The sequence below is a fragment of the Nomascus leucogenys genome, chromosome 25 (assembly GCF_006542625.1).
Source record: "Nomascus leucogenys isolate Asia chromosome 25, Asia_NLE_v1, whole genome shotgun sequence".
In the NCBI taxonomy this organism is placed as follows: domain Eukaryota; kingdom Metazoa; phylum Chordata; class Mammalia; order Primates; family Hylobatidae; genus Nomascus; species Nomascus leucogenys.
In genome coordinates this window covers 17,346,793-17,372,172 of record NC_044405.1, presented here as the reverse complement: position 1 = coordinate 17,372,172, position 25,380 = coordinate 17,346,793, and the positions used below count along the sequence as shown (strand labels likewise).

The 25,380-nt window shown below is 46.0% G+C and overlaps 1 protein-coding gene across 2 annotated transcripts in view; it reads right to left on the bottom strand.

Annotated features, from left to right (window-relative positions):
• Positions 1 to 25,380, bottom strand: part of HUNK (hormonally up-regulated Neu-associated kinase) — a 134,546-nt gene that overhangs the window by 9,766 nt on the left and 99,400 nt on the right. For both annotated transcript variants that reach the window (XM_030806251.1, XM_003263855.4), the window contains 4 exons: positions 24,069 to 24,204; positions 17,502 to 17,664; positions 8,991 to 9,074; positions 2,460 to 2,507 (listed from right to left, as the gene is read on the bottom strand). In XM_030806251.1, the coding sequence (XP_030662111.1) occupies positions 2,460 to 2,507; positions 8,991 to 9,074; positions 17,502 to 17,664; positions 24,069 to 24,204 (431 nt within the window). The remainder of the gene's footprint in view (positions 1 to 2,459; positions 2,508 to 8,990; positions 9,075 to 17,501; positions 17,665 to 24,068; positions 24,205 to 25,380) is intronic.

Below are 25,380 nucleotides of genomic sequence, written 5' to 3'. Positions count from 1 at the left end.
GGCAAGGCTGCCGCCTGCAGAGACTCCTGGCTTCCCTCCGATGTGCTCCAGCACCCACATGGACTTGAGGGTGGGCGATGGAATTCAAGCTCTCGGTTCGAAGCCCACCCTCTCGCACCTTCATGGCACAGTTCCAAATCTCCCAAGGCAGATCAGAGAAAAGACCACATGAGGCCCCAGAGGCAAGCCATACACTAAACAGCTTCTTGTTCTCTATCAACTATTTCCACCCACTGCAGATGTGCACAGACATTTGCAAAGTGGGACATTTTGAAAACGCGGCCCCATGAACAATCATTTACCCAGGATCCTTCATGTTGTGTATTGTCCCGTGGAGGAGACAGAGATGCCTACAGGAGGAGGAAACCCATCCTTAGCCTCTGAGGTCCAAGCTCCAGAGAGCTGGTTCCCTTCGGAGTCTTCCCTGATGGCTGCGCAACTGGGGGTATGATGGCCACTGAAGAATGACCCCAGGCTTCAGTGTTCCAAAGACCCACACCACCCCCTTCTTTCCTGGCGTGGCTGCTGCGGGTGCTCCACCTGAGGACCCCAGCCATGGTCACAGCTCGGCAGTACCGAAGTCTGGAGTCCATTCCTCGCTCTCTCCATAATGTGTTGGGTGACCTTGGGCAATTCACTTCTCCTCGAGGGAGTTGTTTTCCCACGTGTAACCAAAAGTGTGGATCCTTCCCAGCTCTGGGAGGATAACAATGAACACACATCACATCTGCTTTATTGCCTGAACAGCAAAGGCATCCATTTAACAGGGATGGACGCTTGCTTTGCATCCTAATCACCCCAGGCCGGAGGATGGATGGCTGCCTGGGAAATCTGCCTCTTTCCACGTGTGGCAGAGGAGCGCTGGGAGCTGAGGCGAGTTTTCTTTGAGTAGCTCTATCAAGTCCAGCTCAACACAGGCTTTTCTGGAGCTTTCCTTCCCTCTGATGATTAATAAACCTCACCAGGCTGTTTGGTGTGTCAGAACCAAGTGCTGACCACTGCCACCTGGGATGGCCCAAGGCCCAGATGTCGTTGGCTGGTTGGTTTTGGTTCCTTGTTGCCCATCACATAAGAAGGAACCTGATTTTGCTGCAGAAAAACCTACAAGTGAGTGGATAAAAAGAGGGCTTTGGGCCGGGCTTTGGCTCATGCTTGTAATCCTAGCACTTTGGGAGGCCGAGGCGGGCAGATCACTTGAGGTCAGGAGTTTGAGACCAGCCTGGCCAAGATGGTGAAATCCTGTCTCTACTAAAAATACAAAAATTAGCCTGGCATGGTGGAGAGCGTCTGTAGTCCCAGCTACTTGAGAGTTGAGACAGGAGAATCACTTGAGCTTGGAAGGCAGAGGTTACAGTGAGCCAAGATCATACCACTGCACTCCAGCCTGGGTGACACAGCAAGACTCCACCTCAACAAAAAAAAAAGGGGGGGGGGGTTTGTTCATAAATTAGGCCATTGAGCCAGGAAGCTCTAGATAGCTGCAAACTCCATTTCTCATACAGGTGGGAACAGAAATGCACAGCCAGGTGTAGAGTTGTAACAAGACAATAAAAAACGGTCAATTCCACATAGCAAGAACCAATGTGATCTAAAGGGATTCTGATAAACTCACTCACAACAGGATTCTGCATGTTTTAATTCTGGGTAAGGATGGGGCTAGCAGAGCCTGCTGCCCTGGGCAGAGACTGACCAACCCTTAGGATCATATGTGATGGTTAATTTCATATGTCAATTTGCCTAGGCCATTAGTACCCAGTTGTTTGGCCAAACACCAGTCTAGATGGTTCTGTGAAGGTGGTTTTAAAGATGTGATTAACAGGCCAGGCACAGTGGCTCACGCCTATAATCCTAGCACTTTGGGAGGCTGAGGCAGGTGGATCACTTGAGGTCAGGAGTTCGAGATCAGCCTGGCCAACGTGGTGAAACTCCATCTCTACTAAAAATACAAAAGCTAGCCAGGCATGATGGTGGGCACCTGTAATCCCAGCTACTTGGGAGGCTGAGGCAGGAGAATTGCTTGAACCCGGCAGGCTGAGGTTGCAGTGAGCCAAGATCATACCATTGCACTCCAGCCTGGGTGACAGAGCAAGACTCAATAAACAAACAAATAAATAAATAAAGTGATTAACATTTAAATTAGTAGATTTCAAGTAGATTATCCTCCATAATGTGGGTGGGTCTCATTCAATCAGTCAACAGCCTTAAAATAAAAAGAATGAGGTCTCCTGGCAAAAGAAATTCTGCCTCTAGATGGCCTTCGGACTTGAAGCTGCAACATCAACTCATCCAACCTACTGGTCTACCCTGCAGATTTCAGACTTGCCAACCCCCACAATTGTCTGAGCCAACTCCTTAAAATAAATCTCAGTCTCAATCTCTCTCTCTCTCTCTCCATTCTCTATTGGTTCTGTTTCTCTGGAGAACCCTGACTAACACATAATAATCCCCCAAGTTCTTACCTGCACGGCATGGAATTCAAGATCTCTTGTCCAGGTGTCCAGAGAGGCCTGTGAAAAGGAACATCCTTCAACAATTCGAGAATCTGCACCTGCTATTTATTCCCTAAATGCTTCCCCTACGGCCCTGCAGCTCTGGTTGAGAATTATTCATTTCAGTTTTCATAGACAGAAAGCAAATCCTAAAATTGCCATGGAAGTAGACAGCAGATGTCCTAACTTGTGTGCTGAATGGATTTTCTAGGTAAACTTTTTATTAAAATCTAAGATGCCGTATGGAGGAGTACTCTAATGATAAGTCAGCAGCTCAATGTTTTCTCAAACGGCAAAGACACCCACAGAAATGGCACTTGGATCAAGAAACAGAACACAGCCAGCATCTGGAAGGTCCTCCCTGCCATCCCCATGTCCTCTCCCAGGCATTCTGTCCCTCAAAGTAACCACACTTTTTTTTTTTTTTTTTTGAGACTGAGTCTCGCTCTGTCACCCAGGTTAGAGTGCAGTAGCACGACCTTGGATCACTGCAACCTCTGCCTCCCAGGTTCAAGCGATTCTCCTGCCTCAGCCACCCGAGTAGCTGGGATTACAGGTGTGCACCACCACACCCGGCTAATTTTTGTATTTTTAGTAGATACGGGGTTTCACCATGTTGGCCAGGCTGGCCTTGAACTCCTGACCTCAAGTGATCCACCCGTCTTGGTCTCCCAAAGTTCTGGGATTACAGGCATGAGCACTGAGCCCGGCCAAGTAACTATACTTCTGATTTCTAACAGCTCAGATTGCTGGATCTGATTCTGATTCAACAAAAAATACATAAAACTGCCTTTAAATGTTTCATTCCTATTTGGGTTGAACTGTATTCTCCTAAAATTCATAGGTTAAAGTCTAACCCCAGGACCTCAGAATTTGACCTTATTTGGAGAGAGAGTCTTTACAGAGGTAATCAAGTTTAAATGAGGCTATTAGGGTGAGCCCTAATGCAGTATGACTGGTGTCCTTTAAAAATGTGGAAATTTGGGCCAGGCACGGTGACTCACATCTGTAATCCCAGCCACTTGAGAGTCTGAGATGAGCAGATGGCTTAAGCTCAGGAGTTCAAGACCAGCCGGGCAACATGTTGAAACACCCTCTCTATGAAAAATTAGCCAGGCATAATGGTGCATGCCTATAGTCCCAGCTACTAGGGAGGCTGAGGTGGGAGGATCACCTGAGCCGGGGAGGTCAAGGCTGAAATGAAATATGATTGTGTCATTGCACTCTAGCTTGGCCTGGAAACAAAGAAAGAAAAAGGAAGGAGGGGAGGGGGAGGGAGGGGAAGAGAGAGGATGGGGAAGGGAGAAAAAGAGAGAGAGAGAGAAAGAAAGGAGGGAGGGAGGGAGGGAAGGAAAAAAGGAAGAAAGAAGAGGAAGAAAAAGAGAGAAAGAAAGAGAGAGAGAGAAAGAAAGAGAAAGAAAGGAGAAAGAAAGAAAGAAAAAAAAGAAAGAGAGAAAGAAAGAAAAGAGAGAAAAATGAGGGAGGGAGGAGAGAAAAGAACAGGGAAATTGGGACACAGATACACACACAGGAGAATGCTGTGTGAAGATGAAGGCAGAGATTGTAGTGATGCATCCATAAGCCCTGAACCTGGCCTCCAGAACTGTGAAAAGTTACATTTCTACCCATTTTGTGGTGCTTGTTAGAGCAGCCAAGCAGACGAATCCAGTTCCCCGCCACCCTCTCTGTCAGTTTTCTTCCAAAACTCCAACATTACTCTGTCATTGCAGAGGAGACCTCCTAGCTGGATTTGACATTTTCCCATACATTAACATTATTTTTCAAAAGACTTGAACAAAACTTGCTCTGGGCTCTCTATGGCTTTGATAAGCCAATTTAAAAATGATAACCTCCCCACCTCGACCCCCAAAGTCCGGAGGGTTATCTTTTTCAGAAAAAGGAGTCTGTCGGGCACACACGATAGGCGTCCTCAGATGAGAAATGCACCCCACTTTTATAGAAACGGTCTCTGCCTTTGACAGGAAAAAGAGGTAGAGAAAATGGTAAAGTTGTAAAATCACTGCACGGTAACCCCAAGAGGGAAGTTTTTGCAACTTAATTCAGCTCCTTTGTCTCCTAGGAGAAAACGAACCGGAATCAAAAGGAACAAAGAGGCCACTGCTTGCACTCAGTGCCCGGGACACGGCTTGATGACAGCCCTGGGGGACACGAGCCCTGGGCCACACCCTGGTTTGCTCACAGTCTGAAACCTCTCCACCACTCCCTCTCCCCATCCAGCGCCACCCCCTGCCATGTGGTGCGGACGACGACTGGAAGGTCCTCTGGCTCTGAGTGGACCTTCCCTGTGAGGCCTGGGCCCTTCCCTTTCCTGAACCAGCCCCACTCCACTTTCTAGGTTCCTCGGGAGACAAGCTGGATCATCTGGTAATAGCTGTCATTTAATTAGAGAAGTATCGCTGCAGTTTAGAGGAAACAAATGGATCATAGAAAATGGAATGCTGTTTGCCCATTAGTGTTCCTATTTAAATCCTAACCGTTAAATATTTCAACAAATGTTTAAAACGCTCGCCGTGTGTCTTCAGGACAGAGGAAATAATAGAGAAAAGGAATCGGGATGAAAGAAGGGCCACTTTCCCACTCTATTTCTGGCCCCTTCCGACACACACTCGCAGTGGGGCGGGTGTGAGGTCAGGGTGGACCAGGGTATCGGCAAGGTGGCTTAGGGGCCACCTAGAGCACACACATTGGGCTCTCCATGCACCTAAATTTGCACTGTTATTTGAGGCCCTTATGAGTGACATGCAAAGCACAAGGGAGGAAGTCTAACAGTGAATTCTGCATCCCCTGGACTCTGGCTGGGGAGACCACCCTCAATGCAGGTGACCATAAGAGGTCCCTCCCTGCCATAAGGCACGGCCATTTGCTGATGATAACGTCATATGTGTGCTAGGCTGCAGGTATCCCCCTGCCTTTAATCCAGCCAGGTATCCCACCTGGAATGTCCTACCTATGCCGGTTGCTTATTCCAGTCCTATCCATTTTCTGAGACTCTGATCAGGGCCCACTTGATCTTTTCATTTGTTTATTGAGCAAATATTTATTGAGCACCTACTACATGCCAGGCATCGTGTGGCCTCTGGGAATATTGTGAGGAGCAAAAGGGACGCAGAGCCCACTCTTCTGGAACTCACAGCCCAGAGGGGAGAAATGTTAATCAAACAACCCCAAAACAAATAAACAGCTGCAAATGGGACAGGCCCCAGGATGTAGAACGTGGTAAGCAGATAGGATCGATAGGATAAGACTGGATGGCAGAGGTCAGGGAACAGCAGGGGCCCATGGGGAGGTGATCTTGCTCTGGGGTCTGAAGACACTTAGGTTTAGCAAAGAGGAGCAGGGAAAACATTCTGGAAGAGGGAGTGGCATGTGCACAGCCCCCGCAGGCAGAGAGATCACAGCAAGCCTGAAGGCTGTGGACTGAGCACAGGGCGGGATGCAGCGCTGTGTGTGGGCCATGTGGCTAGGAGACAAGGCAGGAGAAGCAAGCTGGGGCTGAACCACACAGGGCGACCATGCACGGAGTCTGCCTGGCAAATGAAGGAAGCCTCCGAAGGTCTCAAGCAGGAAAGTGATATGATGCGGTGTGATGGTGAAAAGCTCGCTCTGATGGCCAGGCAAGAGAGAGTGGCGGGCCACCATCCCGAAAGCAAGAGAGTCAGTTAGGAGGGCATAGCAGAAGTCCAGGACAGAGGTGATGTGGCTGGGACCAGGTGTGGGGATGGAGACGGAAAGAGTGCAGGGGTTGGAGGGGTTTAGCAGTCAAATTGGCAGAATGTGGCGATGGGTTGGCTCTGGGGGTAAGGGGAGGGTCAAAGTCAAGGACTCTTGGGTTTCTTCCCTGCACTGCTGGGAGGATGGGGCTGCTACTGTGGTGGGGGACGGAGGGGGTAGGGGGAGAGTCTGGTTCAGAGCGTGCTAGATTCAAGACCCCTTCGTTCATGCAAGAGGGGGTTAACATTTAGTAAGCAACTGGCCAGAGGGGTCTAGAGTTCAGGGGGCATCTGGGTCCCTACCACCTGGCTCTCTGGCTTTAAGCCTGAAAGCCACACCTGGGATTGTGGCTTAGCTTCTGCAGCTGCAGCTGCAGCCCACCTTCCAAAGGGCTTGTCTCCATCCTCATCTTCCCCGAGCCCCACAGCCTGTCTTGAGGAAGGGGGCATCCAGCCTGGGGTCAAGGCTAAGGCCCACCATTCCTGCCTGGCCTCGAGCATCCTTCTATCGAGGTCATGTTCTCTCCCTTCACTGCAGTGTCACTGACGGAGAGGCAGATGCTCACTGACTTCAGTTCCCCTCTCCCACCCCCCAAATCCATGCAACCTCTCTTCTGCCTTTGGCACTTCACGAAGCTGTTCTTTCTAACCTCCTCAGGACAACTAGCTGCCCAGTAGACAATGCTGACCATTTCACGTGTGACCTTTCCTCTGTTCCCACGGGCCCCACCCCAGCATCACTGCCTTCTGGCTGCTCTGCCCCCTGCCTGCCACCCCCAGCCCTGTCTTTGCCTGTTTCTCCTCTCTCTCTGCCCCAGGGTCTGTCTGAAATGGAGACCTGTGCCATTGCCCACCTCGATGCTGGGGGCAAGTCCCTCTCCTGAGCTCCCCTCACATTCACAACAGAGCCCTGCATCTGGGCACTCCCTGTCATCAGTGTCTCTGGACACCTGCTTCACTGGCTGCCTAAGAGCCCAGTGTGGGCCCCGGTAACCACCAGGCTCCACTGTAGCCCTGCGTGCAAGACAAGCCCAGAGAAGAATCTTCTAGGGTGATGTGCACCGCTCATGGGATCAGGATGAAAACTTTACGTCGGAAAAGGAAAGAGGGGAGAGGCCAGGCTCAGTGACCTCGCTGGGGCATAGACAAAGGGTCCCTTTTTGATCCCTTCTCAAATGAAGGAACTTCTGGGTGGGTGACATGATTTGTCCCCACCCAAATCTCCCCTTGAATTGTAATAATCCCCATGTGTCAAGGGTGGGGACAGGTGGAGATCACTGAATCATGGGGGCAGTTTCTCCCATACTGTTCTCATGGTAGTGAATAAGTCTCACAAGATCTGATGGTTTTATAAAGGGGAGTTCCCCTACACAAGCTCTCTTGCCTGCCGCCATGTAAGACGTGACTTTGCTCCTCATTTACCTTCTGCCATGATTGTGAGGCCTCCCCAGCCATGTGAAACTGTGAGTCCATTAAACCTCTTTCCTTTATAAATTACCCAGTCTCAGGTATGTCTTTATTAGCAGCGTGAGAACAGACTAATAGACCTGGGTGTCCCAGGAGAGAGGTTCCTGTGGCAAGGACACTCAGGGGACATAAACAGGCTCCAGAGGGAAAAGGGAAGGAGGTTCCCAGGAAAATCACTGAGGGAAAGAAGAGCTTGTGTGGCAAAAAGTGGATGAGGGGCCCTGAGGCCACACCCCACCCCTGGCCCCCTCCCTGGATCTGGAATTCACAGGCACAGTTTCCTAACAAACATGGATGTGGGATGTTTGCTGCAGGAGCCTAGTTTTTATTCTGAAATCAAAGAGTTGTGTTCTTTTTCTCTAGGTACGTCCCAGGCTACATCAGGTCACCAGGGACAGCTGGCCAGGAAAGCCTGCCTGATCCCAAACTTTCCCGTTCCTCATCTCACTTTCTTCTGATGCCACGTGCTACACTCAGCTCTATTTTTAAGCATCTCATTTTTTTCTAGCATTTGCATTTTTTTCCTTTTATTTTTAGTTGACGCATAATCATTATACATCTTTTTTATGGGACAGAGAGTGATATTTCCATCTATGTATTCAATATGTAATGATCCAATCAGGGTGATCAGCATATTTATTACCTCAAATATTTATCATTTCTTTTTATTGGGAACATTCAAAATTCTCTTTTAGCTTTTTGAATATACATAATAAGTTATTGTTAACTATAGTCACCCTACGGTGCCACAGAACACCAGAACTTACTCCTTCTGTCTAGCCGTAATTTCATGTTCGTTAAGCAACCTCTCTCTACCCTCCCTTCCCCCTGCCATTCCAAGCCTCTAATAACCACAGTTTTACTCTGTACTTCTATGAGATCAATTTTTGCTACTTTCACTCACATATGGGTGAGACACTGAAACATCTTTTTCATTTTGGGAGATCCTGACAGTAGTTTTCAACTTTGGCTGCTCATTGGAACATCCAGGGAGCTTTAAAAACTCCTGATACCTGAGTCTCACTTCCCAAGATTCAATGGAACGGGTCTGAGGTGCGGCCTGGGCATCCAGATGTTTAAACGCTCCCCGTGACTTTAACATGCAGCCACAGCTGAGAACCATGGTTTAGACACCGCGAAGCCGGTTCCGCTGTAAACCATTTCTCAAGGGCTCAGTTATGAGCGTAAGTATGTGTCTTTTGCTACTTCAGTGTCCCACAGTAATTGGTTTCTTTTCCAATTACTGCAAATGGAAATCCACCCTTCCTAAGACACCCTGAGGTTTGCTTCAGGAGACACTCACCTCATAGGACTCCTTGGGGGCCCTGTACTTTTCTATCTGGTAAAGCCGGGTCTTGTAGCAGAGGCTGTCCTGGATGTCAGATTTCTACCAGAGGAGAAAAGAAAAAGCACAGCTCAACTCTCAGAAATAGAAATGCCCATTAAGCAGTCATTAATTTTTAAACCAGCGCTTGGCTGAGAGAACGCTGGAAATGTTTGGCAGGCCAGTAAATTGCAGCATCAAGTCTGACCCCAGGACGGCCTGCAGGCAGGATGCAGCGTGGGGAGAGCCCTGGGCGCAGAGTCGGGTCACCTACTTGCGTTACTATCGCTTCCAGCAAAGGGCCAGGTGACCCTGAGTAGATCACTGCCCCCTGCAGGGCCTCAGTTCTTTTATCTGTGCAATAAGACTACTCAAAAACACGAACGTAGAAACCAAGAAAATGAGCTGGAAAGAATAACTTATTTTATTGAACCACTACATAGAACATGGATCTTGCTTGTTTGCTTTATTTTAAAACAGCACAGGGCTGGGCGCAGTGGCTCTTACCTGTAATCCCAGCACTTTGGGAGGCCGAGGCGGGTGGATCACCTGAGGTCAGGAGTTCGAGACCAGCCTGGCCAACATGGCGAAACCCTGTCTCTAGTAAAAATACAAAAATAGCCGAGCGTGGTGGCACACGCCTGTAGTCCCAGCTACTCGGGTGGTTGAGGCAGGAGAATCACTTGAATCTGGGAGGTGGAGGTTGCAGTGAGCCAAGATCACGCCACTGCACTCCAGCCTGGGTGAGAGAGTGAGACTCTGTCTCTCAAAAAAATAAAAATAAAAATAAACAAAAAACAAAAAACAGTGCACACACACACACAAACACACACACAAACACACGTACACACTGCTCCCCACTACCACCACCCAAATGAAAGCCACAACAATTCATAACATGGCTCAAAGAAGAAGATAAACAGCTGAACCTAAGCTGAGGCAGGTGCAATCCTGTCTGGAGATGGGTAAAATAAAAACATGAATTAATTAATCAACCAACAAATAGTTAATAAATGCCCTTACAGGCTCTCTATCTTAAAATACAAGCTTCGTATTTAAAAGAGGAAACCAAAAGAGAAGGGAAGAGATGACAATTAAGAGATAACATTTTACTTTTTAGTTCACTAGATTGGGCTTCAAAATTATACACAGGGTGTAAATAATTGGTTGATAAAATTAATAACCGGGACAGTGCATACAGTACAATTAAATTAGCCATGTGCAGAAATTACTGAGCAGTTGAGTTGTCTGTAGGGATTAATTCACTCTAGTTAAAAACAGCCACTCGCCTAGAGTATGGATTCTCAGACTAGGTAAGCCCTATGATTTAAGAATTAAATGTCAAACAGACATCATAAAACTCACAACTGGTCTGAGAATCCACACTCTAGGCAAGCAGGTGTTTCTAACTAGAGTGAATTAATCCCCACAGACAACTTGTTCAGGAATAAGACACAGAAGCCCACTCTCACCACTTCTATTCAACATAGTACTGCATGTCCTAGCCAGAGCACTTAGGCAAGAGAAAGAAATCAAAGGCACCCTCAGGAAGAATAGCTAAGGAATGCTGGGATTAATACCTAGGTGATGGGTTGATCTGTGCAGCAAACCACCATGGCACATGTTTACTTATGTAACAAACCTGCACATCCTAAACATGTACCCCGGAACTTAAAAGTTGAAGAAAAGATAAAAATATTTGGGAAATTGTTAAAATAAATAAATAAGTAAATAAATAAATAAAAGGAATCAAAATTGGAAGGAAGTTCAACTGTCCCTGTTTGCAGATACACAATCTTATATATAGAAAACCCTAAAGACTCTACCAAAAAACTGTTTGAACTACTAAATGAATTTGGTAAAGTTGTGGAATGCAAAATCAATATACAAAAATCAATAGTGTTTTCATACACTAACAACAAACTATTCAAAAATGAAATCAATGCCACTTACAATAGCCATAAAAAAATCAAATGCTTAGGAATAAATGTAACCAAGGAAGTGAAAGATCTGTACACTGAAAACTATAAGACATTGATGAAAGAAATTGAAGAAGACACAAGTAAATGAAAAGATTCCATGTTCATAGATTGGAATAATTAATGTGATTAAAATGTCCATACTATACTAAGCAATCTACGGATTTAATGGAATCCCTGTCAAAATTCCAATGACGTTTTTCACAGAAACAGAAAAAAAAATCCTAACATTTGTATGGAACCACAAAAGACCCTGAATAGCCAAAGTCATTTTGAACAATAAGATCAAAGCTTAGGCATCACACCACCTGACTTCAAAACATATCACAAAGCTATAGAAACCAAAACAGCATGATACTGGCATAAAAACAGAGACACATAGACCAATGGAATAGAAAAGAGAGTCCAAAAATGAATCCATGCACTTATGGTCAACTACTTTTTGACAAAGCTGCCAAGAACACAGAATGGGGAAAGGAGATCCTCTTAAATAAATGGTGTTGGAAAACTTGACATCCACAGAGAATGAAATCAGACCCCATCTCACATCATCTGCAAAAGTCAACTCAAAATGAGTTAAAGACTTAGGCCCAGGCCACAGTGGCTCACGCCTGTAATCCCAGCACTTTGGGAGGCTGAGGCGGGCAGATCACCTGAGGTCAGGAGTTCAAGACCAGCCTGACCAACATGGAGAAACCCCATCTCTACTAAAAATACAAAATTAGCTGGGCGTGGTGGCGCATGCCTGTAATCACAGCTACTTGGGAGGCTAAGGCAGGAGAATCGCTTGAACCTGGGAGGCGGAGGTTGCAGTGAGTGGAGATCTCGCCATTGCACTCCAGCCTGGGTAACAAGAAAGAAACTCCATCTCAAAAAAAAAAAAAAAAAAGACTTAGGACCGGGCCGGGTACGGTGGCTCACACCTGTAATCCCAGCACTTTGGGAGGCAGAGGCAGGTGGATCACAAGGTCAAGAGATCGAGACCAGTCTGGCCAACTTGGTGAAACCCCATCTCTACTAAAAATACAAAAATTAGCCGGGTGTGGTGGCAGGCAGGTGCCTGTAATCCCAGCTACTCAGAAGGCTGAGGCAGGAGAATTGCTTGAAGCTGGGAGGTGAAGGTTGCAGTGAGCCGAGATTGCGCCACTGCACTCCAGCCTGGCAACAGAGCGAGACTCCGTCTCCAAAAAAAAAAAAAGACGACGACGATGACTTAGGCCCAGTGCGGTGGCTCACACCTATAATCCCAGCACTTTGGGAGGCCGAGGCGGGTGGACCACAAGGTCAGGAGTTTGAGACCAGCCTGGCCAACATAGTGAAACCCTGTCTCCACTAAAAATACAAAAATTTGCCGGGGATGGTGGCGTGCACGTGTAATCCCAGCTACTCGGGAGGCTAAGGCGGGAGAATCGCTTGAACCCGGGAGGCAGAGGTTGCAGTGAGCTGAGATCACGCTACTGCACTCCAGCTTGGGTGACAGAGTGAGACTTCATCTCGAAAAATAAATAAATAAATAAACAAACAAGATTCGAAACTATAAAACTGCTAGAAAACAACCTACGGAAAAAGCTCCATTACATTGGTCTGGACAATGATTTTTTGGACATGACTCCCAAAGCACAGGCAACAAAAGCACAAATAGACAAATGTAATTACATCAAACTCAAAAGCTCTGCACAACAAAGGAAATAATCAACAGAGTAAAGAGACCTATGGAATGGGATAAAATATTTGTATAAACCATACATCTGACAACATATAAACAATGCAAACAACTCAATAGCCAGGAAACAATCCAATTAAAAAGTGCACATAGGATCTGAAGACATTTCTCAAAAGAAGACATAGAAATGGCCAATAGGGGCTCGGCGCAGTGGCTCACGCCTGTAATCCCAGCACTTTGGGAGGCCGAGGTGGGTGGTTCACGAGGTCAAGAGATCGAGACCATCCTGGCCAACATGGTGAAACCCTGTCTCTACTAAAAATACTAAAATTAGCTGGGCGTGGTGGTGTGCACCTGCAGTCCCAGCTACTCAGGAGACTGAGGCAGGAGAATCTCTTAAACCGGGGCGGCAGAGGTTGCAGTGAATAGAGATTGCAGTGAGCCGAGATCATGCCACTGCACTCCAGCCTGGTGACAGAGTAAGACTCTCTCTCAGAAGAAAAAAAAAGAAAAAAAAAGAAATGGCCAATAGGTATGCTCAACATCACCAATCATAAGAGAAATGCAAATTAAAGCTACAATGAGATATTGCCTTACATCTGGAAGAATAGCTTTTATCATAAAGATGGAAGGTACCACATGCTGGAGAGGATGTGGAGAAGAAAGAACCTTTGCACACTGTCGGTGGGAATGTAAATCAGTACAACCATTATGGAAATCGGTATGGTTCCTCAAAAAAGTAAAAGTAAAACTACCATGTGATCCAGCAATTCCACTTCTGGGTCTATATCCAAAGGAGATGAAATCAATATGTTGAAGACACATATGCACCTCCACCCCATGTTCAATGCAGCATTATTTACAATAGCCAGGAAATGGCTATTGTGTCCATCAACGGATGAATGAATAAATTAAGTGTGTGGTACATATATATAATGGAATACTATTCAACCTTTAAAAAGACAGAAATTCTGTCATTTTTGACAATCTGGATGAACCTAGAGGACATTATGCTAAGTGAAATAAGCCAGGCACACAAAGACAAATAGTATATGGTCTCACTTACTGTAGGTCATAGAAGTAGAGTAGAATGATGGTTACCAGGGGCTGAAGGGGATGAGGGAAAGTGGGCAGAAGCGATATTGGTCAAAAGATACAAAATTTCAGTTAAACAGGAGGAAAAAAATTCAAGACATGATTGAACAATGTGGTGACTATAGTTAGTAACAGTGTATTTATTATTGTAAATTGCTAAGAGAATAGATTTTCAATGGTCTCACCACAAATAAATGATAAATTTGTGTGGTTATACATATATTATTTAGCTTGATTTAGCCATTCCACAATGTATATATATTTCAAAGCATCATGTTGTACAGGATAAATATATACCATTTTTTTGGTCAATTAAATAAATTTAATTGAAAACGACCCCCAAACTTTTTCCAGTTAGAATGACACCAGCTGAGTTTCCAGATAATGTTCTCAGATGACAAAGCCACACTCTGCTTTGCAACACTTGCAACCTGGATGCTGGGCAAAGCAGACAGGCAGAAATGCAGCAGCTGGCAACACACCCAGGCACATCAGGACACAGTCTAAGAGCTTCAGGCCAGGCGCAGTGGCTCATGCCTGTAATCCCAGCACTTTGGGAGGCCTAGGCGGGCAGACTGCTTGAGCCCAGGAGTTTGAGACCAGCCTGGGCAACAGGGTGAAACCCCATCTCTACAAAAAATACAATTAGCCTCCACTTCCCAGGCTCAAGCGATCCTCCTGCCCCAGCCTCCTGAATAGCTGGGACTATAGGAGGATGGCTTGAACCCGGGAAGTCGAGGCTCCAGTGATCCATGATTGTGCCACTGCACTCCAGCCTGGGCGACAGAGTGAGACTCTTTGTTTTGTTTTGGTTTTAAAAGACAAAAAAGCTTCAGACAAAATGTCTCTCTTGCTTAGCATTAGCTATGTAATTGTTTAAGAAGAGCGTGAATGACAAAAGCTTGTATCTCTAAATGTGGAAGTAAACATAGGAAAGTTTTTTAAAACCTAAGACCCCTCCATCTTACTTGGTCAGCACCTGAAGAACTAGTTCCACCAAAAGAAGAATGTTTGGAACTGTTAACTTACTTGGGAAAGTAGCAATGTCATTCTCTAATAAGTGAAATCATGAACTTTATAATATAGTCAGTTTCATGAAAACACATTTGAATAACTAAGTTTTGAACAGCATTCATCACCTAAAAAAGAAAATCAGTGCCTTAACCCTCTTTTCTTCCTTTTATCTGAAGACTATTTAAATTCTTAACTTTTATCCTCTATAGCATGGTGGTGTCCAAATGGTATGACCCTAATCCCTTATGTGTGACAAACTTGTAAGCAGGCACCTACAATATATGCATATTTATAAATTATAAGCATGTAACATTGTACAAATATATCATGTATGCTATAAGATACATAATAAATAGAAATTTTAAAGTATGAGAAAGAAGTTTGGGGAATACAGTCTTTTTACAAAAGAGAAATGAGGCCGGGCATAGTGGCTCACAGCTGTATTCCTAGCACTTTGGGTGGCCAAGGTGGGCAGATTGCTTGAGCTCAGGAATTCAAGACCAGCCTGGGCAACATGGCAAAACCCCATCTTTACCAAAAATACAAAAATTAGTTGGTCATGGTGGTGCGTGCCTGTAGTCCCAGCTACTCAGGACACTGAGGTGGGAGAATCGCTTGAACCCAGGAAGTAGATGTTGCAGTGAGCCGAGATCACGCCAGTGCACTCTAGCCTGGGTGACACAGTGAGACCTCAACTCAAAACAAAAAAGAAAGAGGGCCAGGTGCTTTGGTTCATGCCTATAATCCCAGCACTTTGGGAAGCTGAGGTAGGAGAATCACTTGAAGTCAGGAGTTTGAGACCAGCCTGGCCAATACGGCAAAACTCCATCTCTACTAAAAATACAAAAATTAGCCAAGCGTGGTGGCACGTGCCTGTGGTCCCAGCTACTCAGGAGGCTGAGGCAGGAGAATCACTTGAACCTGGGAGGCAGAAGTTGCAGTGAGCCGAGATTGTCCCACTGCACACCAGCCTAGGTGACCGAGCGAGACTGTCTCAAAAAAAAAAAAAAAGTCTCAAAAAAACAATTAAAACAAGAGAAATGAGAGAGAAACAGCTTCAAGTCCAGTATGTCTTTTATGTTCCTCGTGATGAGAGAACAGAGAACTGCTGTGTGATGCAAGAGATTTTCTGAATCTCTCATCATATAATAAAATAAAATAAATAGTATACTATATGTTGAAAGTCCTGCCTTTCTGGATTTGATATCTCTTCTCCAGTAGCTTTCTATGAGCAAGGCAGCCACAGTGACACCATCTGTGAAATCTAACTCAAAGCATTGACTCTGTCCCCATCAGAGAGGTGCCACCCCATCATACAGAGCACGTTTTTTCCCCCATAAAACACTGTTAAAGCTTTTTACTGTTGAGAGTATTTCTTCTCATGTAGATCTTTCCTTTGGTGGTTCACAAAACAAACAAACAAACAAACAAAAAAAGTAGTTCTGTGGATAATTTCCTGCGGAAGCACAATCTAGCCAATATTCTGAGCTAAATCAGCTTAGAAACATCTGTACTTTCATCCAAATGTTTAACCAACCTCCCGTGGAGCATCTTCATCTGTTCAGCAATGCTTTCTAGATGGCTCCCAAATCGATTTGCTAACAAAAGATACACACTGACCAACTTGTCCTCTGGGTATTAATTTGGTCATCTCCACCATGCCAGCGAGAATATCATTTCCCCAACTGCAGGTAGATTTTCATCTTTAGCTCTCATATAGAAACCTCAAAAAGGTTTCTAAGCCTATTGTCTAGTGAAATTTGGTGACATATTGGGCTATCACGTGACTTCAAATAGCACATGTTCTGGATGGTAAATGTCTTCCTAACAGTGACAACTCCACGCCATCAGATGTCAAGGCGCAAGAGGCCCAGGGTGAAGGTGGTCCTTCGTGAAAGTGAACACTCAGTCAAATTTCAGATAGGCTTCCTGGCAATTCTGAATTTCTTTGGGTGACTCCCTGTTAGAGCTGGTCAGCACCCACCATTCTGAGTAAAAGCATGAGCTGCTGTATGCAGACTCCATATTGTCTTGGATCCAATTTGCAGAATTCTTTTTAAGCCATTGTCCATTTGGAGAGAGACAATTTAAGGCACATAAATTCTCTTACTCAGGCACACAGAAACTGCCTGTGGCAAAAATGATGAAGAGGACAGGGTGTCAGGGTCCCACCATCCACCCCACGCTGTGGAAACCCCAAAGGTACCTCGCAGGTGACACCGGACACTTGGACTTTCTGACACTCAGACTGAGGGAAGGTGCCAGAGTCAGGCCAGGGAAGTCCAGTTTTGTTCTTATTTTTTGGAGAAGTTAAACCTAAATAGTGGCTTTCTCATATATAGTACCACAGTTCAGAGACAAATGCCCGGGAGGCACTGCCACCTAAGTTTTATGACCAGAGAACCCTCCAATGCCTCCAACATGGAGAACCCAAAGAGCTAAGAGGGAGCAGAACAAAAAAAAGGCAACAGAGCTGTTGAAGGAAAAAGAGGCTTGAACCCATCCCAATTCTGCCCAAGGCTTAACTCGGTGGGAGAGTATTTGAAAAACATTGCGGATAAAAGGCACTCCCTGAGAAGCAGGTTTAGCTACGACTTTATCCCACATTCAGAAAACTCAGCCTCACATTAGATTAAATTAGCAGCTTGGATCAAGTGTCAGCAACTGAGAAACACTTTGGGTGTAGGAGCTCTTTTTTCCTCAGGCAGCAGAGATGATCGCCTCTAGGGTCACACTTACCCCTGACAAATAGCGCTCCAGTTTCTTGTTTAAGAGGAAGTAGATGGCCAGGATGTGGCAGGCGCGGTTGGAGAGCACGGTGTTGATCACGTCGCTGTTCTTGTAACCCAGCTTCTCGGTCATGTGCAGCACGACGCTCGGGCTCAGGTCTTCCAGAGAAATCCTGCGAGGCGCACAGAGAGAGGACCAGTCACCCCTGCACTTCACAGAGAGCCCCACACAGACCCCCTGGGCACAATCAGCTTCATTCATTCACTCATTCATTCATTGACTTGAGTTTTTATTTTGAAAATGTTCACATATTCAGAAAAGTGGAGGGAATAGTACAATCACTTTATGTATACCATCATCTAGATGTACCAGTGATCACTTTGCTATCCTTGCATTTTTTTTTTTGCTGAAGTATTTTAAATTACAAACATCATGACATTTTACCCCTTAATCCTTGTGTGCACCTTCAAAAACCAAAGATGTCCCCCGCAGAACCACAACACCATCAACATACCCAATACAATTTTAATAATCACTTAATAGCATCTAATACCCAGATTATACTCAAATTTCCCAACTGTCCCCCAGATTTCCTTATGATCACACATTCTTTCCTTAAAATGTATTTGTTGCCATAGCAGAAGCCACCCTGACTCTGGATTTTGGGGTAGAAAAGGAAGGTATTCTGGAACTAGCCAGATCATGTTTAGGGGAACAGAAAGAGCTCATAAGTTCATACATGGGGGGTTCAGGGCTCAGCTGCAAAGTGGGGTGCTCTCAGAGGAAGAGAGTTAAAGCTACTTCACAGGGGTACTGTGAAGATAAACTCCTTGGGATAAAATGGCAAAGAAATACCGGGCTTCATTCATCTACTCATTCATTTGTTCACCCTCCCAGTGGGGAAGAGAGAATGTAAATTCACTTAGTCATCCTGATAGTCCTATGAGTAGGTACTATCATTACCCCAACTTTACAGATAACAAAACCAAAGCCCACAGCAATGCAGTACCTTGCCCAGGGTCACACAGGCAGGAAGTGACAGCCCTAGAATTAAGAACTGGCAGCCGGGTTCAGTGTCCAGATGCTCACTGCTTCCCAAATAAACAGACACATCCATCATCATCATTATCATCATCATCACCACCACCATCACCATCATCCAATGGCTACGGGGACCAAGAAATCAGGGGGAGGGCTCTAAGGGAGTGTGTGTTGGTAGTGGGGCTGTGTCAAAAGAACATTCTAAATCCCTTAAGAGTGATACAAAGAATGATGCATTCTGAGCAAACTATCGCAAGGACAGAAAACCAAACATCGCATGTTCCCACTCATGGTGGGAATTGAACAATGAGAACACTTGGACACAGGGTTGGGAACATCACACACCAGGGCCTGTGGTGGGGAAGGGGGAGAGATAGCATTAGGAGATATACCTAATGTAAATGATGAGTTAATGGGTGCAGAAAACCAACATGGCACATGTATATATATGTAACAAACCTGCACGTTGTGCACATGTACCCTAGAACTTAAAAGTATAATAAAAAAATAAAAAAGTATAATAAAAGCATAATAAATAAATAAATAAATAAATAAATAAATAAATAAAAAGAGTGATACAAAGAGGGCAATCGGAGCAGAAGGCAAGCTTATCTGGCTGGAGAGCCACTAGCCTCCATGTCAAGGGGTCTGAAGACATTTTGGACGGAACCTCAGAACCACAATGCCCAGAGAGGTAGCCCCACAATTATAAAGAAGAGGAGACTTTGCAAGTTCTCCTGTAAGAAGAGAACTTGCCCAGTTCACACGGCCGGTTGGCAGGGGCACCGAGAGCAGAACGAGGTCTCCTGACCGTTGCCTGCCACCGGTCGGTGTAACCTACATCAGTTCTCCCTCCACTACTTTTGCCTAAGTGCTGTCCCAAAAAGCAAACAAATGAAAACACACCCAACAAACAATGAGATCAGCCTTCCTCATTCCTGTTTGTCCCAAAATTACACATTCCAGATAACACATGGGAGAGGGACTGGCACGATTACTGGTTTAAAAAGTATATTAATAACATGTTTGTTTTTTAAAGTAACTACTTGAGGTCTACCAAAACAATGCAGAGGGAACAGTGGTCTGGAAATACCTGGGAATCCCAAGAGCAGGGCACCCCCAGAGGGCATGGGGTGTTCTGGAAGAAAGGTCAGCAGCGTGGAAAGGAGGGGTGTGCACAGGGGTAGACACCCCATCTCTGCCTTTTATGTCCAGTATCTTCAAAAACGAGCTCTGCCAAAATGTAAATGGTCAACTGACTCTGGACTGAGAGGAATAGTTTAAACATTTTCCCATAAACAATGCATAAACCTGGTGCTCTCCAGTATCACTTATCAAATCTGTATATGGCTGCATGTTTGGATGACACAGAGAATGGTACAATGTTCCAGAATACTAGATATAATCTGAATTGAGCAAATTCACATGCAATCCATTTTGATACCATGGATCTAATTTGGTCTAATTCTGTCCCGTATTGCCTGCGACCTCCTCCCTTCCCACCTGCTCAAAAGCTAACTGGAGGGGTGGAGAGACTGTCCAGGCCCTGCAGGGAGACAGAAAGAGGCAGCAAGGCTGGCTCTGTACAAATGTCTGAAACCCAACACTTTAGGAGACTGAGGCACGGAGATTGCTTGGGGCCAAGAGTTTAAGACCAGTCTGGGCAACAGAGCAAAAGCCCCATCTCTACAACAAAAACAGAAACACTTAGCTGGGGATGGTAGCACATGCCTGTTGTCCCTCTACTATAGAAGCTGAGGCATGAGGGTCACTCGAGCCCAGGAGTTCTAGGTCACAGTGAGCTGTGATTGCACCACAGGACTCCAGTCTGGGCTACGAAGGAAGACCTGTCTCAAAAAAAAAAAAGGCTGCACCTGGATCAGGACAGGAGCTGGGCACCTAGCAAACATCTGTTGACTGACTGACACAAACATTTATTTATAAAAAATTTACTTCCAAAGACATTACCCTCTTTGCTTTTAGAGATCAACTTGGAGGCTGAAATGACTTCATAGGAGAAGGCTTTATAGAAGAGTAATGTAAAATACGAGACCTTTATTTTCCTTACTTTCTCAAAAGGAAAATATTGACAACATTTAAAATACATCTGGGGCTAGGTATGTTGGGAAACTATAAAACATACTTTATAAAGAAAATATCCCACACTTTGGGAGGCCGAGGCGGGCGGATCACGAGGTCAGGAGATTGAGACCACGGTGAAACCCCGTCTCTACTAAAAAATACAAAAAATTAGCCGGGCGTGGTGGTGGGCGCCTGTAGTCCCAGCTACTCAGAGAGGCTGAGGCAGGAGAATGGTGTGAACCCGGGAGGCGGAGCTTGCAGCGAGTCGAGATTGCGCCACTGCACTCCAGCCTGGGTGACAGAGCGAGACTCCGTCTCAAAAAAAAAAAAAAAAAAAGAAAAAAGAAAATATCCCTTTCTCTGCTTGTATGTTCTCACTCCCTTTACATGCCAGTAAAACCAGAAAAAATAAATTTAAAAAATACATTTTTTGTCTTAAAGATAAATGTTTTTCAAAATCAACACTGTAAATAACATGTACCTCCCCCAACAGCTTAGAATTCTGGTTCCAGGCCAGACACGGTGGTGGCTCATGCCTGTAATCCCAGCACTTTGGGAGGCTGCAGCAGGCGGATCACTTGAGGCCAGGAGTTTATGACCAGCCTGGGCAACATGGTGAAACCCCGTCTCTACTAAAAATACAAAAATTAGCCAGGCCTGGTGGCACTAATCCCAGCTACTCAGGAGGCTGAGGAAGGAGAACCGCTTGATCCCGGGAGGCAGAGATTGCAGTGAGCCGAGATTGCACCACTACACTCCAGCCTGGGTGACAGATCAAGACTCTGTCTCAAAAAAAATAAATAAATAAAAATAAAGAAGAATAATTCTGGTTCCACTACTTAAAAACCAAACACTGATTTGCCTCTAGTATAAAACCAGCAATGGGCCTTACACAGAAGACACTGAGTGCTGTTTTCCTTAGCATGTGAGATCTCAGCCAGTTTTACAATCCACTTAACCAGTTTCATGTGCAGCCATTATGCTTCTGACCAAGTCCAAATGCAAAAACCATTACGTTCATCTGGCAACAACAGGATAGGAGTTTGAATTTAAGTTTTAATCTATCAAAGCCTGTCTGCAAACTATGAGAAAGCTACAAAATGAGATGTCACCTCGTAATTCTTTGTGAATGAAGATGCAGCCAACAAGGAGGGGAAATACCGTCTTTCTAACACCAACTCCACTTCCTTCAACAGCTGCCGCATTGAGTGGATTGATTATGCTCATTTAGGCGGTGATTACATGAGCTTAATGACTCATGTGGCCACCAGCGAGGCCCCCTCCTTTAACAGAAAGCATACCTGTGTGCTGCTCTCCATCAAGAGTATGGATAATGAGGTAAGGTCCTTTCAGCTTTGCTCCCTGCCTCGCTTTGGAGTAGTATTTCTGGTGTCTGTTTCAGATCCTGGCCCACATCGAGCTGTTATTGGAAAACAGCAATCTATTTCCAGGTTCCCTTGGTAACCTAAGTCACCTAGACTTTGTTTAAATTACCTCCCATGAGCCAAATGCTAGAATTCTAGACGGCAACGGAGTGAAACCACCTCCTCTCTGGGCACAGTGAGTGTAAATTCGGCACTGAAGTGTGGATGCAGACTCCCACGCCCCTTTAAAGTTTTTCTAGAGCTTCCATCCCAAGCAGAGCCCTCCCTGGCCATCTTCTTTGAAGGACTCAGCACTTCTGCTTTCATAAGACTTGGTGGGTGTTTCTAGAGGCATTGAACCTATGACCACACAAGACACCCCTTTCTCTGCCCTTTCAGTCTCCCATCTGCCCCTCTGGGTAAGCAGTTCTCTTGTCTTCATCCAAGCCCGGTCAAATGTGCAAGCCACCCTAGGTCTGAAGGAAGAAGGAAAGTGGGTCCCAGTTTCGGAAGGTACTGAACCCATGTGGTCTCCTTGTTTGCTCGAAAACAGCCAAAATAAGGGTCCTCATTCCCTTGCTCAGGTTAGTTAGAAATAGGACAAATGAGTAGAAAAAAATACACAAGGAAATGTTTTTGACCGGGCGCGGTGGCTCAAGCCTGTAATCTCAGCACCTTGAGAGGCAGGAGGATCGCTTGAGCCCAGGAGTTTGAGATCAGCCTGGGTAACATGGCAAAACCCTATCTCTGAAGAAAAATAGAAAAATTTGCCTGACATGGTGGCTCACACCTGTGATCGCAGCTACTCAGGAGGCTGAGGTGGGAGAATCACTTGAGCTCAGGAGGTGGAGGCTGTAGCGAGCCACGATCATGCTACTACACTCTAGACTGGGTGACAGAGTGAGGTTCTGTCTCAAAAAAAAAGAAAAAAGAGAAATGTTTTTGAATCTGTAGTTAGTGCACCAACATGGAGAAGCGTGGGCTGCCACAGGGAGCCCATCAGTGCTCCTATGCTGTGGGTTCCTGTCTGCAAGCTTTGCTTAAAGAACCCGCTTCATGGAAACTGATAAAGTGAAGCCTTCACGGAAAGTCCACAGGGACACCCGGCCTACAGCAAATGACTCCTATGCCTTTCCTTCCCGCCTCCCACATTTTAAGGCAGGGGTCTTAGGACTGAAATAAACATCAAGAACAAGGCAGAAGAAGGCATCTAAGGGTGGTTTGGAAAGGGCGGGGCGATCCCATGTTTCTCTCTGATGTTGGCAAGTGGGCTTGTGAGCTGATCTCACACACACAAGCACACTCACACAAAGACCGGCCGGGCATGTTGGCTCACACGTGAAATCCCAGCACTTTGGGAGGCCGAGGCAGGCGGATCACTTGAAGTCAGGAGTTCAAGACCAGCCTGGGCAATATGGTGAAACCCCGTCTACTAAAAATACAAAATTAGCCTGGTGTGGTGGCACGTGCCTGTAATCCCAGCTACTTGGGAGGCTGAGGCATAAGAATTGCTTGAACCCAGGAGGCAGAGGTTGCAGTGAGCTGAGATTACGCCACTGCACTCCAGCCTAGGTGACAGAGCCAGACTATGTATCAAAAAAACAAAACAAAGACACACACACACACGCACACACACACCCAGACACACACAGAAATTTACACACAGAAAGACACACAACACATACACACACACAGACACAACACCCGTGCATATGGGAGACCCAAGCAGACATAGACACTCTCACACACACACACACACTCAGGCCACAGCTAGTCTCAAAGGTCCCTTAGTGTGAACTAGAAAGAGGCACCCCCTGGGAAGATACAGACCCTCAAAGCCTGGATATCAGCCTCCACTCACCTCTCCTCCAGGTGCCCCTGCAGGGCACACGGCATAACAGCACACGGTGGCCCTGTCTACGCTTCCTCTTGTGGATGTGTGGGTGTGGGTGTTAGGGGGAAGGGGAGATAGCCAAGAGAGAGTGCGGCTTTTCCTTCAATCACGGGCAGCTTTCCGTCCGGAACTGCTCAGGGCTCGCAGGACAGGCCGCATCTCTCCCGAGGAGTCCCTCTGGGTGCACGAAATTACCTGTTGGGATAGGTGACATTACAGGGCACTTTGCCCGTGTAATTCTCATTAAGCCAGCGATTCGCCAGTGCCTGCTGAATATTTGGCCTCTTCACAGGATCCGGTTCCAGGAGAGAGCGCAGGAAACTGATGGCACCTGGGAGACATTCGGGAAAGAACGCACGCATGTTACAGGCTGAACGCAGACACCAATGAAAGCCGCCATCACAGGGGACTCGCCACCTCGCCTGCCCATCCCGAGCCACTGCTGGGGTGATCTGTTCTCTGGGTCTCTGGGCAGGGTGCTGATTCAATGATTCGTGGAGCTTGGTTTCAGCCCCACCTCCCTTCAGACTGGAGGGGTGTGGAAAATCCCATTTCCCCCTCTCCCTCTTTAAAAAAGACACACCACATATCCAAAGAATTTAATTTCCCTGTCCAAGGGGAGCAACTGGTACATGATAAAGCAAGAACCAGTTTGGGTCTCCCCATTCCCTGTGTTTCCCAAGAAAAACTGTGGTCTTTTCTTGTTGCTTATAGGTGAGCCAAAGAGATGTTCTATTGACAGGCTTGTAGGAACGAAAGAAAATAAACAGAAAATGCCTGCTCGCAAGGTAGGTTTTTGAGCACTCAGGGAGAAGCCAGAAGTGTACAGGCATCCTAAGTTAGACCTCCCAAGTGGGGACCACAGGACACTCAGAGTCTCAAGGGGCCAGAGAGGTCCTGCTTTCTGATCCTTTCCTTTAAAGCCTTTCTGCACGGCCGCCCACCTCCCTGCTTTGGCCTCCCAAAGTGCTGGGATTATAGGTGTGAGCCACCGCACCTGGCCAAAAATAATGCTTTAAATGCCCTGGGTTTCCTTTCATTTCAAATATTTACAGAGCACTTGTTGTCCATTCAAGCACTGGAGATAAGAAGCTAATTCATCTCTAAGCAGAATATTTGCATCCTTTAAGATTATAACAATGGAAACAACTGTATGAGAGGTAAAAATGCGTTTATAATGCACATGAAGCCTTTTATTTTGTATTTATTTTATTCATTATTTTTTATATTTTGGAGACAGAGTCTCACACTGTCGCCCAGGCTGGAGTGCAGTGGCACCACCATGGCTTACTGCTGCCTTGATCTCTCTGGCTCAGGTGACCCTCCCACCTCAGCCTTCCAAGTAGGTGAGACTACAGGCATGCACCATCACGCCTGGATAATTTTTTTATTTTTTTGGTAGAGATGGGGTTTTGCCATGTTGCCCAGGCTGGTCTTAAACCCCTGAGCTCAAGCGATCCTCCTGCCTCAGCCTCCCAAAGTGTTCGGATTAAGTGTGTGAGCCACC